Source organism: Aythya ferina, assembly GCF_964211825.1.
Source record: "Aythya ferina genome assembly, chromosome: 20".
NCBI lineage: Eukaryota > Metazoa > Chordata > Aves > Anseriformes > Anatidae > Aythya > Aythya ferina.
The window spans coordinates 4,354,120-4,367,960 of NC_140318.1; the positions used below are offsets into that span (position 1 = coordinate 4,354,120).

The 13,841-nt window shown below is 46.3% G+C and overlaps 1 protein-coding gene across 3 annotated transcripts in view; it reads left to right on the forward strand.

Moving 5' to 3' along the window:
• Window positions 1-13,841, forward strand: part of ABL1 (ABL proto-oncogene 1, non-receptor tyrosine kinase) — a 69,592-nt gene that overhangs the window by 47,935 nt on the left and 7,816 nt on the right. For all 3 annotated transcript variants that reach the window (XM_084494125.1, XM_084494126.1, XM_084494127.1), the window contains 4 exons: window positions 5,188-5,460; window positions 9,299-9,383; window positions 9,721-9,898; window positions 12,213-12,397. In XM_084494125.1, the coding sequence (XP_084350251.1) occupies window positions 5,188-5,460; window positions 9,299-9,383; window positions 9,721-9,898; window positions 12,213-12,397 (721 nt within the window). The remainder of the gene's footprint in view (window positions 1-5,187; window positions 5,461-9,298; window positions 9,384-9,720; window positions 9,899-12,212; window positions 12,398-13,841) is intronic.

Consider the following 13,841-nt stretch of genomic DNA (forward strand, 5'->3'; position numbering starts at 1 on the left):
CGTTGTAAAAGAAAACCGTGCTGGTGGTGCACTCTGTCCTGCTGAATGCACAAGGTCAAGTAGCAGCGATTGAGCTGTGCAGCTCCGAGCCCCGATCGCAATGTTCAGCATCCGTCGTTACAATAAACTGTGACATTCCTACAGGGCTGTGACAGAACAAGCTCATTCCTTTAGCAGACTGGTGAGGTGGAGTGCAGCTCAGTAGCGAAACACTAAGGTAGGAGACAGTAGAGCTTACATCAGAGCTGGATGCAACAAATCTTGTCAGTAAGGTATTCTAACAGAGGATTTTCATTGCGTATGTTCAAAAGATAACCTTTTGGACTGCCAAATCAGAAAAGTGTTGCTGATAGTCCTCTAAATATTAGGGACAGAGTACCTTTTGGACTACTCTGCGTCATTTTAAACTACTATTTTGATTTCTGCACAGCATTTCAAGGTGATTATTGAAAACGGGTAGGCACTTTCATTGTTGTTTGGGCCCCCTTTCCAGTGTCGTCTTCTTTTTTTCCCTCTATCTTTGTGTACTACAGCAGTCTTGCAATGCCTTGCTTGATGGATGCTGCAGAGAAATGTTAACATAAGCTTAGTTTTCCACAGATTTTCATTTGAATTTCATGGAAACGTTTCTGCTGGCATTGGATTTCGGTAAATTTTGTTTTTAATGAACCCATTTTAAGCAGCATCTCTTTAGATCCTCTGCAGAAGTTGCAGTGTGGGTCTGGAGCATGGCTGCTGATGCTCTTCTTGCCAGCATCTAGTAGATGACAGATTCTGTGCCATTAAAGTACTTTTAAATGAAAAAAAATAAAATCAAGTATAATACTGTCTTCCATAGCCAATTTTCCTGTGTCCTGTGAGAGCTCTGTTCTTCAAACAGTAGAATCCATAATATAAAAACACAGGGAACAAGTATATCATGTTTGCTATTTATCAGACTTGTCACTCTAAAACCTTTAATAAGATAAACAGACTTTATTAATTAATGGAACACTTTTGGTCTGCTTTAGCAAACAGACTCTGATGGAGACGATGATATTTATGATTATTTCAGGTGATGGATTTCTTCGTTACAGTGCTTCAGCTCTTTTTTTGCTCTGTGCAGACACACTCTGTGGTCACATCAGCCCTGAGAAATGCTGACAGGCTGCGGACTCCGAGGAATACACGGCAGTCTGGAATATTTTTCCTCCTCCTGTCTCTGTGCTTGATATCCCTTTGATTCCCATCGATGCTGGCAGCTGAGCAGTGTTCGCAAGCGAACACTTTGAACCGAGGCCTCCTCCTTTTGGTGTAAATAACCACGTGTCCCTGGTGCTGTAGCACGTTCTCCTTTTTCGCTGTAAAAGGGTTTGGCATATGAAGGCTTTCATCCCCGCAGAGCTGTTTTTATCCCCCAAAACAGTTCCGCAGAGCTACAGTAATCTGCTCAGGTCTGTAGTAGCCGGGTTAACTGTTCATTTTCCAGAGAGTTGCTTGAATTGGTGTTTTTGACAAAAGGTGCAGGTCAGCACGAGAGCTGTGCCTGTGGGGCTGAGCGAAGAGGAGGCCACAGTGCTCCCTCTGGCCCTGCCAAGGAAGAGGGCTGCTTGCCATCCCCACAGAAGGGGCCGTTCACCATCCCCAAGCCTCAGCACTGCAATTCATCTTGTTAAATCGCATCGATTTCCATTTGTGTTAACGAAGCGAAGTGCGACAGCTCATCAGGAGCGTGCTGCCAGATGCCTGCCTCTGCCACCCACCTCCGCCTGGAGCTGGACCAGGGCACGCCACGCTTCCAGTGCCCTGTCCCAAGCTGCTGAAGCTTAAAAGCAAGTAAGAGAGGCAGCTAACATCCCTGCTTTCCCCTTGGGAAACGGAGACTGCTGCACAGCATCCCTGCTCTGAGCTGCTGGGGCCTTGCTCCGTTACCCGTTTCACATCCTTCTGCTGAAGGGAAGCTCTTGCCTCCAGCTCCCCGGGCACCTGGGGCTTCCACAGCCTGCCAGGTCCTTGCTCAGCCTTCTGAGGAATTCACTGCAGCACTTGGAGGCCTCGAGGATGAACGGCTTCGGTGGGTCATATCCTGTGCCTGTGAGAACGGCGCAAGAGGTTTTACAGAACCGAGTGGAGCAGCTGCTGCTTGGCCTGGAGGGGGTCCGTGCATCACACAGCCTCCCCCAGCCTGCAGGAGAAGTGAAAGAAGCAGGAAGAGATGGGAGATGCATCTGTCTTAATTTTAGCACCGTTCATGTTAATGCTCTGGGGTTCAGTAGCTTGAAAGAAGTAACTCATCAGGGGATTTTTTTCGTTTCCCATTTTAATGGGTCATATTCTTCCGGACCACCTTTTAATGTTTTTTTAGGAAGACATTCAAAATGACCTTTCTGGATTTGGCTGGCACAGCGCAGCCAGTAATCTGGTAAACCACTTCCGTGGAACTGAGGCCTTGGGTTTTCCTGCCTTGATGGTACTTGAGGCAAAGCCTCCTATTGAGTAACCAGAGTGAATAAACAGCGCTGTCCAGCCACTTCTTCAAATCCTGCTGTGGTCAGCATTAGGGACACAGGACGTGTCTTGATGGAGTCTCTTGGAGCTTCCAGTGGCTCAGCAGGATGCAGATTCATTCCCTTCTTCGTGGATTTTTTTTGTGGGGGCTTTTAGTATTGCCTGCTGATGGCAGGGTGAGAAATCCCTTCAGGTTAAGGATGCGTTGCACGGGTCAGTTTAACAACACCCTTACCACCAGTCAGGAGACACGGTCTGATGGTACAGGCTGTGCATAAACAACTAATTTCTACAAATCTGAGCAGCCCGGAGCACTTTGGAACAGCACAGCTGTTAGTTTGACTGAAGATGCACGAAAACTGCCCAAATAATAAGTGGGCAGCGTAGCCAGCCAGGATGCAAATTGCACGAGCCCCGGTGTAACCTCCTGCACTGCAGAACTGCTGAGTCTGGCCACGCTTTGTGAGTACAGTGAGCAGCACCAGACCATTTACGTGGGGGAAATGATCCAGCAGGCATCATGAGCTCAGGTTTGGTGAGCAGGGTCACTGGAGGAGGGAGGGCACAGCAAAGCTCGCTGCGCGGCACCGGCAGCACGCCCTCCAGAGCTGCTCCTTGTTGCCTCGTCTTGGGATATGTGCCTCACGTTCCAGATGAAGATTTGAACACTGCCTAACTCTGATCTCCAGTAGTGAAGAGAGGGCTTGAGGTGTCAGAGCTAAGGTTTAATCGCTGAGAGGGTAGAAAAGTGCAGAATGAACACGCTCGGTGGGTGGCTGGGTGTTTTTTCATGCAGGTAGAAACCTTGGTGTGTGTTACAGCATGGAGCCTTGTCCTGGCATCCTGAGCTCTGTTCCCCAGCCTGCTGTGGGTTTCTTGTCAAACCTTTGGCCGTTCATTTACCACCCTTCTCAATCTGTAGCAAGTTCATACCTGTCACACAAAATAGGGATATTTGTAAATTCCAGGAGATTTTGTGATCGTGGGATGCAAGCCATCAGAAAACCAGGGACAGGCTTCCTTCTCCCCACTTCCCTGGGCTTCCAAGCAGTCCGAGAGTTCAGCATAGTTTCACACATCCATACTTTTATATTTTAGTCCTCGGTGTAACATGAACTGCTGGTACCACTGCTAGTACTGCAAGTTGTTCCCAAACAGCCGTGGTTTGTTCCCAGCTGTGGTTACACTGGCTGTTCCGTGGTGGTCTGAAGAACCGTTTGCTTCTTGCCTTGCAACTGTGAAAGCTTCTCTCAAAGTGCCATTCTTCTGTTCCCAGAACATCCATTTTTAAGGTGATTTCACCTCTGATCGTGAAAGTCCATGACACACGCATCTGAGCGTTCCTGCCAGCTCTCACAGGACGGTCACCATCTGCACCGGAGCCTTTGTCTCGTTCTCAGAAACTGAAGCAGGAATTTGGGCCAGCAGGATGCTGAGGGGCAGAGGGCCTCTTCCGTGGCACTCCGACGTCCTTGGATGATACAGCTGCTCTTTTCACTCACCTTTTCGTATTCGTAGGGCCAGTGCTCTTCTTTCCTTCGGAATATTTGGTCTTCTCCAGTGCCTCTTGTTCTCATTTTGGGTTTTCCATAGTAAACAGATGCCTGTGAAGGAGGAGCATCCGTACAGAAATTGCCGGTCTCCAGATCAAAGGCTCTTTTCCTCCTCTCTGCAAACATTTTTTTTCTCTGTAAATACATCATCTTTTTCTGTTGGACATGTTCACTTAACACATCTGTGAAGCTCCAAAAATTTCTTTTTTTTCCATCCAAGAATTCTGTCTAGGTGGAAGAAGCAGAGTTTGGCCCCAAGTCTGGGATTTGGGGCTGACTGACAGCCCTGTCAGCTTCCCAAAATCCCAGGCAGATGGCCACCACACGTGCACAGCCTGAGCTTTTCGGTGCACATCCAGCGAGGCAGAAGGTTTCTCCCTGTCCTTCAGGCGTTACAGCATCACTTTATTATTATGGTTATTATTATTTTGTAGCTTTTGTCACTGGAAGTTTGGAGTTGGGTATGAAATAAGAAATACAGAGCTGTGTTTGTAGGTGTCACTTCTCTACCTTTAGCAGGCTTTTAGGCTCAAATGGCTCTTCTCTATAAATGTTGAAGTGGTAACAAATGCAGGCTGCCATGCCTCGCAGTAGGTCCGTGCTCAGTGGTAATGATTTTACTTCTGCATTATTGATCTGTGCCCATCACAAGGATGAACAGGCCAGCTGTCCAGCTCGATGCAGAGCACTATGCAGACCTTAGCCCAAAGCTCCCAGTTTGTTAACGAAACTTCAAGGAGAATCCAGGAAGGTGAAACGTCATCACTCAGACAGTAGCAGTGTGATCCAGACGCTGAGGTAGAGAACCCGATGGTTCAGAAACTATCCCACAGTCTGTGCTGACCAGCCTTTGGAAAGCAGACATTTCAAGCAGCAGCATGCCGACCGAATGCTCTTTGTGGTCATTCCTTCCATATTGTTTGAGCAAAGTGCATGTATTTGCTGGTGAATCCATGCACTTCTGCAAGTGTTGATCTTTCTCAGCTCTCAGCTTCTGCGAGCTAGAGAGCACGTGGAGCTCGTGGCACGGCAGTGTGACCTGAAGCCATGCAACACTTGGCTTTCACCATTTTAAATGTAGTTTCTACATACGAATGCTCGAATATGCATGAAGTTAATGAGCTTTCTCTTTTTCTTTGGTCCCTAGCTGTATGTCTCTTCTGAGAGCCGCTTCAACACGTTGGCGGAGCTGGTCCATCATCATTCAACGGTAGCAGATGGGCTCATCACCACTTTACACTACCCGGCGCCCAAACGCAATAAGCCCACTATTTACGGGGTGTCCCCAAACTATGACAAGTGGGAGATCGAGAGAACTGACATCACCATGAAGCACAAGCTTGGGGGCGGGCAGTACGGAGAGGTGTACGAAGGAGTCTGGAAGAAGTACAGCCTCACAGTGGCCGTGAAGACCCTAAAGGTAGGATTTGCGTCTCTCAACATTCCTACTTCTCTTCTTTTCCTACATTCCTGTCCTTTCAGCTGAGCTGAGTGCAGGCTGGCTGCCTTCCCTCAGCCCCGCTTGACAGTTTGGGTTGGTGCTAGCCCTTAATTTCTGTGCGTAGGCCTGGAATAACAGAGAACTTGAACCGATGATGGTTTTATGTGACACTTGAAACACACATAACTAAACAGGCTGTTAACAGCGCAATTTTTGCTTCAGAGCAGATGAAACCTCAGAAAAGTAAATAGCTGCTGTGATACCTCTTGCATTCAGGGGGTGGCAAAGGTGTGCTGCTCGCAGGTGAACGCACGGAGACAAGCTGGGGCATTAAGGAAAATTGCGCATCGTGACTCAGGCAACAGAAAATTCAAGGGCTGCATTTCAAGGAGGATCTTAATGTTTTGATTGTTTGTCTCATGTGGCGTCTTTCCCAAAGACAAGCTCCCTGTGTACCTAGCAGTCTTAAGCAATTGTTCACAGCTGTTTATTATCAAAAGAGACAAGAGGGAGGGGGGGAAAAGTGTATCCAAGCTCAAGTATATTAAAATTCGTAAGAGGCTTTAGTGGGGAACTGGGTAATCAGTTCTGTTTCTGGCTCTGCTCCCTGATTTCTGAGTCTTGGTTTCCTTGCCTCTTGAAATGCAAATAATGCTCCGGGTTCATAAGGTCATTGCTTAATTCATTTATGTTTATAAATGTGTCTTGAGATCTCCTGGCACCATCTACACACATTGCATTCGATTGCTTAATAAGAGTTTATGTTAACTTGACACCATGTTCTCTCTCCTCGCATTGGGATGTGGCTTGGGCTTGCAGAAACAAACAGAAGAAGGCTTTTTGTTTGTTTCTTCTTGTTTTTTGTTTTTGCAATGGACATTTTTGAAGTGGAGAGCCCCGCATTGATGCGGCAGTGTCAGGGGAAGGAAGTTTCCTTGATTCGGGGAAAACATTTCTCCCTGACTGTCTGAACGGGGGCTACCTCGGTATTTCTGGGTTGCTATGGCTGCAGAAAGGATTTTCGTTTTGGCCTTTTTTGTACTCTGGAGATTCCTTTTGCTGCTCCCCAGTGGAGGAGAGTTCAGTGCCTGCTTGCACAGGCAGCGAGTGACACCTAGTGTTACCCGTGCTCGGGCCAACGCGTTGGGACCGACCGCAGGGCTTGCTCGGGAGCACCATGGTGCATGTGGAGCTGCGATGTGACCAGCTTGAACAAAACATCCGTATCGTGAAAAGGAGAGGGAAATCGTGTCCTGAAATGCTAAGTTTGCTGCAGCATCTCCTGCCGTGGTGCGAGGGTGCCGGATGCCTTCGGGTCTCTCGTTTGTGCCCAATCCTGATTGTTGCGTTCCTTCATCTTCTCGCTAAAACCCATCAAGAGAGGCACATTTTGTGCGATGCCATCGAATCTCTGTGCCTAACGAGAAACCTTAATACAGACCATGGCTGTTTCAAATAGATCAAATAAATATTTAATGAAACACGACTGAAAGTGGTTCATAATGTAATATGGAGCAGCGTGTTCCACTGGGGAATGTAAGAATAACCAAAAAGAGAGTTGAGAAACACTTCAGTCTGCAATTACGCACACTAAAACCATCCTTAAAAGCAAATTTATAATCCACCGTCCTTAAATCCATCAGTCTGCTACCTGACAGGTGGGATTATAGCTCTCTTCAAAGTTTTGGGAAATATTTTTAAATCGCATTTATATTCCGGTTCAGCACGGGGAAACAAGCCTTCAGCAGCTTCTTCACAAACACTCAAACGACTCGCTTTACCTTCATGTGAGAGAATATTTTTCAAAACTTGACGTGGCTCTTGTTCCTTCCCCATCTACCCTGCGTATCTGCGTAAGAAAGATAAAGGGGAGGGAAAGCTAAAAGGAAGAAAAATCCCTCCCAGCTTCCTTTTGACTAGCAGGGCTCAGGAAGCCCGATTTGTTGTTCGTTTTTCTGTCAGGTCTGAGCAGAGCTGACAAAAGCAGCACCCTGGGTTTTGGTTGTGTGTAAGCAGGAGGTGCGATGCAGCGAGGCGGTGCTCGGATGTTTCCCATTTAAACATTTCAGCAGGGACTCGGCAGAAATGGGCCGTGGTGGCTGGGGATGGAGCTTCGTGACCCGCTCCAGCAGCATCTCGGGGCTGGATGCAGCCTGCTGGGGCCGTGACCCAAACTTACTGCCCCGTGAGGGCCATTAAATGCCTGAACTGTTGTGAGCCGGCCACCTCAGCACATTTCTTCCTGCACACATCTACCCTGCATTAATTAAGGTTGCCTTCAAAGACTGCCTTTTTTTTTCCTTTGTTTTCCCCAGCAGAGAAGCCTGTGATTTAAATCAAGCAACGTGCAGGCCAGGTGTCCCTTAATGAGGTTTGTGTAAGTCAGGGCTGAGGCACGGTCCTATATTTTGCTAGGAACACACCGTGTTGCTGGAACCCTTGTATTTATTCCGTGGTTTTGTGCAGAGGAGGACTGAAACTGGCACAATTCTGCTCTTTGCGTGAGATCAGATGTACAGAGAGATTGGTAGTTCCCTCAGATTTACAGAGAGATCACTGTTAGGGTAATTCCCTCTGTGCATCCTCCTGATTAGTTTGGTCACTGAGAGGTAAAGGACCGCAAACCACGGAGCAGCCGTGCAGAGGAGCCACCTTTCCAGCAGCACACAAAAGATAAGTGCGCGTCGAGGTTTGTTTGGCAACCTGGATTGTTAACCCCGTTTCCTTCGCCAAAGAAAACGGTTTAAAGTTCTGATCACAAGGCCCTTTGGGCTGTTCGTTTTGACGGAGCGTGCTCACAAAAACACAGCTGCCAATCAAGTTAATTGGCGACGAATAGCGAATGATGGAATGAAACCGCTCGAAAAAGGTTCTCGTGGCTAACTGCAGAGCAGAGCGCTGCCTGGGTCTTAGAGCAGCAGCCCACTGTTATCATTCTCACCAGCAGCAGTAAATCCTCTCCAATCCTTCCTTAAAACACTTCGTCCATGTAGGCTGTCAACATTAATCCGCCAACGGGAAAAAAAAAATATGGATATAGAAAGAAACATTGCTTTAGGAATAGATCTGTGTTTTTGCACCACTTTGAAATGACCTTCCGGCCGTTTGGGGCCCGTTTGCTGCAGCAGATGGGTCTTCTGAGCAAGATTGGATCTTCCCTGGCTTTCTGTTGTGCCAAGCAACTTCACGGCGCTCAACAAATAGGTAGTGACACATCTGCCCGGAACAGTTACGTCACAGCTCAGATTCTAAATACCACGAATGAAATCTGTGAAACCTCGGGCTTTCGGTTAAGGAGTCGCTGCCGTGGGCCACGCTGCCCTGTCTGAGGGTGGGCATCTCTTGCTCAGACCCAGTGAATTCGGGGCCTTGCATTTCAGCAGTTGCTCGAGCCTTCGATTGTGGCGTAGCCTTCCTTTTCTTTTCATTCGTGTTTTGTTTCTTTTTCTTTCTGTGCTGTTTGTTTCATGTGATTTTATTTTCTGTTAGGAACAAACATTTTTAGCTTTTTCCTTTTCAGCTCCTGAACGGTCCTGCAAGAGCCCCTTCACAAAAGGGATATAGATTTTCTTGTTCTAAAAAGCTCTCTTCCAAAACTACAATATGAATGATAAAAATACATTTTAAACAATCCTAACAAACAAACAAAAAAAGTTCCCAACTCCTTGGCATTGTGATGTGGCTACGGGGAAAAATTACCTTGAAAAAAGCTGTGGCTTCTGTTGTCACTTTGCTGTTCGTTTTGTGCCCCCATACAAAAAAACTGTTCCTCCTTTGTGTGCGCTGTCCTTGCCAAAGCTTTGCTATTGTTCTGCAGGAGGATACCATGGAGGTGGAAGAGTTCTTGAAAGAAGCCGCAGTAATGAAGGAGATCAAGCATCCGAACTTGGTGCAATTATTAGGTAAGTGATAAATACCAAGCAGGGGGATTTGAACTTAAACCCTTGTGCAGTGATATGGATGTTAAGGAGCAGATAAGCTGCTTACCATACCAAGGCTTTAAATACAGACACTTATTGTCTGGCAAAATTCACAATTTGTACCAGTAATACATGGTTTTTAATGATCTCGTCTCCCTAACGTTTTAATTTGCCAGAGCCTGAAGCAGGAAATCAAACCCCTCTGTTAACCAGTTCCACGCACAGCCCATTCCCTGTGCGAGCCCTGTATTTCCCCGTTAGAGGTGTAAATTGCCTTAGAAGACAAAATATTCAAACCCAACTTTGTCGTGGCCCTTAGGGGTGTGCACACGGGAACCTCCTTTCTACATCATCACGGAGTTCATGACGTACGGGAACCTGCTGGATTATCTGCGCGAGTGCAACCGGCAGGAGGTGAACGCGGTGGTGCTGCTGTACATGGCCACTCAGATCTCCTCAGCCATGGAGTACCTGGAGAAGAAAAACTTCATTCACAGGTAGGAAGGGCACTGAGCACCCCTGAATCTCAAGGTTTATTTTCAGATTATCCCAGTGCTGACTTCAGACGCAGTCCATGTCCCACATTTAACACGCTGCTGTGCTGCGTTCTCATCCTCTGCATTGACCTGTCTGTAGGATGACCTTCTAATTGGTTTTCTCTGTGCTTTTTTTTTTCTTTTTTTGAAGCAGGTTAAAGACATATCAGTACTTTTATAGTTTGGACAAATGCCTTAGCTCTAAATGCTTCCTCAGGTAGCAGGCTCTTAATGGACCAGATAAGCCTCTGCTCTCCCTTGATTCCAACGGCCCTTAAGAACTGCTGCAGGCAGTTGGTGCTGCTGCATGTGGACAGGTGCTCAGAGCAAAGCCTCCCTCTTAGTGCCACCTCACCGTGTGTCCGTTCTCCTTTATCTTGCTTTTCTCATCCCCTATGGGGACTGTTTTCCATTATTGACCAGATTGCATATTTGACTTTAATAAGCATCTTTGCAGTCTTAAAGTCCCAAAGACTCTGACCTTTAAGCGTGCTGCAATTATGGCTAGAGCTTCGCATTCTTCGTCTGTAGAAATGGCCTCCTAGCAATATAATGACACATCCTGTGCGAAGGTTTGAGAGTCACCGAGTTTAATACAAGATGTTCTCTGTGCCACAGCGTGACCTTTCCTACCCAATTAGCTGGAATATGAAATTAGCACGTGTTTTTTTATAGAGACAAATATGAAGATCGTGTGTAAAGTTCTAGGTCTTCCTCTAAGACATGCGTTGCCTTTGCTGCCTGAAAGGCTTGTTTAAATGCTTCTGTCAGTCAATAAAGTGAACGGTGATGCTGCAAATTAAATTTTTTCCACCCTTTGATTTGCTCTGTTGAAAGTATTTCATCCCTTCAGCCTGTAGGAAGTGAACTTTAAAAACTGCTTTGTGTGAATCCCATTTGTCTGCTCTCCTGTTCATTTCATTTCCCCTTATTTCTGATGACCCATTTATCTAAAATAAATAGTAGCATTTTTTCCTTATCAGCCACCCCCACACCCACCTACCCAATTATTTTAAGAGTGTTGCCACAATTCGCATCCATGAATTCAAACGCTGGGCTGTGACCTCATTTAATGAATCAGGAAGGAGGAGGAATTTGATTATGAAGAGGAGCTTTTATTTAGATACACATTGTAGTAATCAGCATTGATAAGAAGATACATTCAAAAACATAGTGGAAATTTAATGGACATCTACTAAGATGTACTTTTTAAAATCTACTCTGGCTGAGCAGAAGAAACAAACAAAAGAAACAGCAGAGGCTGCCTCACATTTGAAGAACATCTCACGCTTTCCGGTAGAATCAATTTTTAGTTCAATGTAACATAATCTGAAGAAGCGTTTTTAGTAAAACCCAGTATTAGGAGAAATGTAATTCTGCGCTTTACATTTTTATCCTCATCAAGCATTTCTGAGGGTGCTAACAGCACGTCTGTGGCAGGGAGGTGGCAAACGCGGCGTGTGCATCTCTCACCTGCCAGGGTGAAGGCAGGTGAAAAAATGTGGAGGAAAAGCTCGATTTGCTTATTGCTCAGTCTTTTAAAAATGTAAGTGCTGATAGCAGAGACCACAATAGGTTTGAAAAGGCCAAAATCTCTCCTGTTGGAAGATTAGGGCTTTGAACTGAAAGGGTGAGAAGAAACTGTTGTCTTGCAGCTGCCCACGCAGGCTTTCTTCTGCCTCCTTGGCAAGGCAGCTGGGGTTGCTGCTTTTTCACCGAGCTGTCCATATGGTCACCGATGACATTTTTGTGTTGGCTGTGAAAACATTGCGTTGTAAGATGTGGTGTTCTTAGGAGGAAGGAGAGCATAGCTGGGGATTAAACCTGGTAGTCGAACAGGGACTGGAAGAAGAATTCTAGAGAGGGACTGGTGTTGTCTGGGGTGATGGAAGTGTTGGAGAGGTGGGCAAGAAGCGAGGCATCGCAACTACTTTAATTCAGCGCTCATCCTCGGCTATTGATAACTTGAGCACTGACATTTCTTAAAATTATTTTTATCCTGAGGGTGGCAGCTTTTATTGAAAGTGAGGGGGCTTCTTGAAGCTTTCACTTCACATTAAGAAAAAAAAAAAAGTTTGGATGACAGTCTTACAAAGCCGGAATGGAAAATCACTTTACCTCTTGCATGTATGCAGAACTCCATAATTTCTGTGTAATACTCTGATCTAAATAATCACATGCAGGCCCAGGCTTCTTCGGGAACAGCAAGTTTCCTTGCTGTTGCCAAAAGGGAGATGACAGACCACTCATTGCCTGGTTTTGTTCTTGTTTTTAGGGACCTCGCTGCCAGAAACTGCCTTGTAGGGGAGAACCACTTGGTGAAGGTGGCAGACTTTGGCCTGAGCAGGCTGATGACAGGCGACACGTACACAGCCCACGCTGGAGCAAAATTCCCAATCAAGTGGACTGCACCAGAAAGCCTGGCCTACAACAAATTCTCCATTAAATCTGATGTCTGGGGTAAGAATTTTACGTACAAACAAATTGGGATTATAGCCTTGTGTAGCCTTCTGTTGCAGGGCTGTGCAATGAGTACACCGTGAAACGTTTCAGGAGAGAGCGCGTTCCCTGGCGTGAGCCGTGCTGTTCTGTGAGCTTGTCAGAGTTCAGGGATGAATCTGTGCAAATTCAGTCCTTGAGTGGAAAACTGAGGATGCAGACCTGGCTTTGTGTGTTTGAGTCGTTGGCAAGTATGAAAATAAAGGATGCTGTAGTGTTTAGAGAAATGTCTGGAATGGGGCTGGAGGGCACCAGTGCTGCTGACTTGATAGAGTCCTGGCACAGAGCTATGAAGCAATATATTGTGATATAGCCAGGAAGTTTCAAACTACTTTATGGAGGAAAGGGAGAATCTGGTTCATTTTTATGTTAAAAAATTATGTGTATATCTGTCTGGTGATAGCTCCGAGCTCGTCTTTCTGCATTTTAAAAGAATAATCTTTGGAATGAGATGAGCAGAAACAGAGAGAAAATTTGATGACAAATGGTTATTGAAGAGCCCTGAGGTGCTGGTGATAAGACTAGGCTTAGCTAAATGGAGCTAAATTCTATCAAATCTGACTGTAGAAAATTTCATTGTACTTTTTATCAGCCTTTCTTTGGATTTTATATCTCTGCCATAGCTGTTGGTCAAATTCTCAAAAGTGCCCGGTGACATAAGATAGAAGTTGGTGGGACTTGGTCCCAAGGGCACTTGAGAACTGTTATCCTGAGCATCTTTTATATATATATATAAAAAGAGCAGGCAGTAGGAAAGCAGCAGTGAAGTTTTCTGCAGATTGGAGGAAACGGTGCGGAGAAAGGCTTCATTTTGAAGGAACTTTTAGGGGACGACTGATAGAAAACCTTCCAGAGATGGCAGAGGACAACCCTGCTGAGGTCTGTGTGCTGAGCAAGGTGTTTCTCCTGCTCTGGGCTGGCATGGGATGGCGCTGGCTGTTGCTGGTCACCTGCCACAGTCCTCAGGATGCTGCTGAATTGCTGGTGGGGCTGTAGGGATCCCTGTCATATTTAAACAGCGGAGTACTCGGGGAATTTCCGAAAGGATATTGGGTGTCTTTAATTAAGGTTAGTGTAACCTTGCAGAGCGGTGGATTAAGGGATCTGACTGGAGCACGCCAGCCATCCCCAGAGGCCACGGCTGCTGCTGGCCATGCCAGGGTTTGGATGCTTTTCACCTCGCTGCCTCGAGACAGAAATCAAAGAAAATTGTGCATAGAAATGTCTAATGTAAATTGCCCTTGGTGGTGTTACCATGTAATGTGATGTGATTTCCTTACTTATGCAGAATTGTAATCGCTTTCTCTTCAGTTTGAGGCCAGAATAGGGTGACTGAACTAATTACATGCAGGTTGCTGAACTGGTGTTGAGTCTATTCTGCATGCCTGACTCCTGGGTTAGCTGC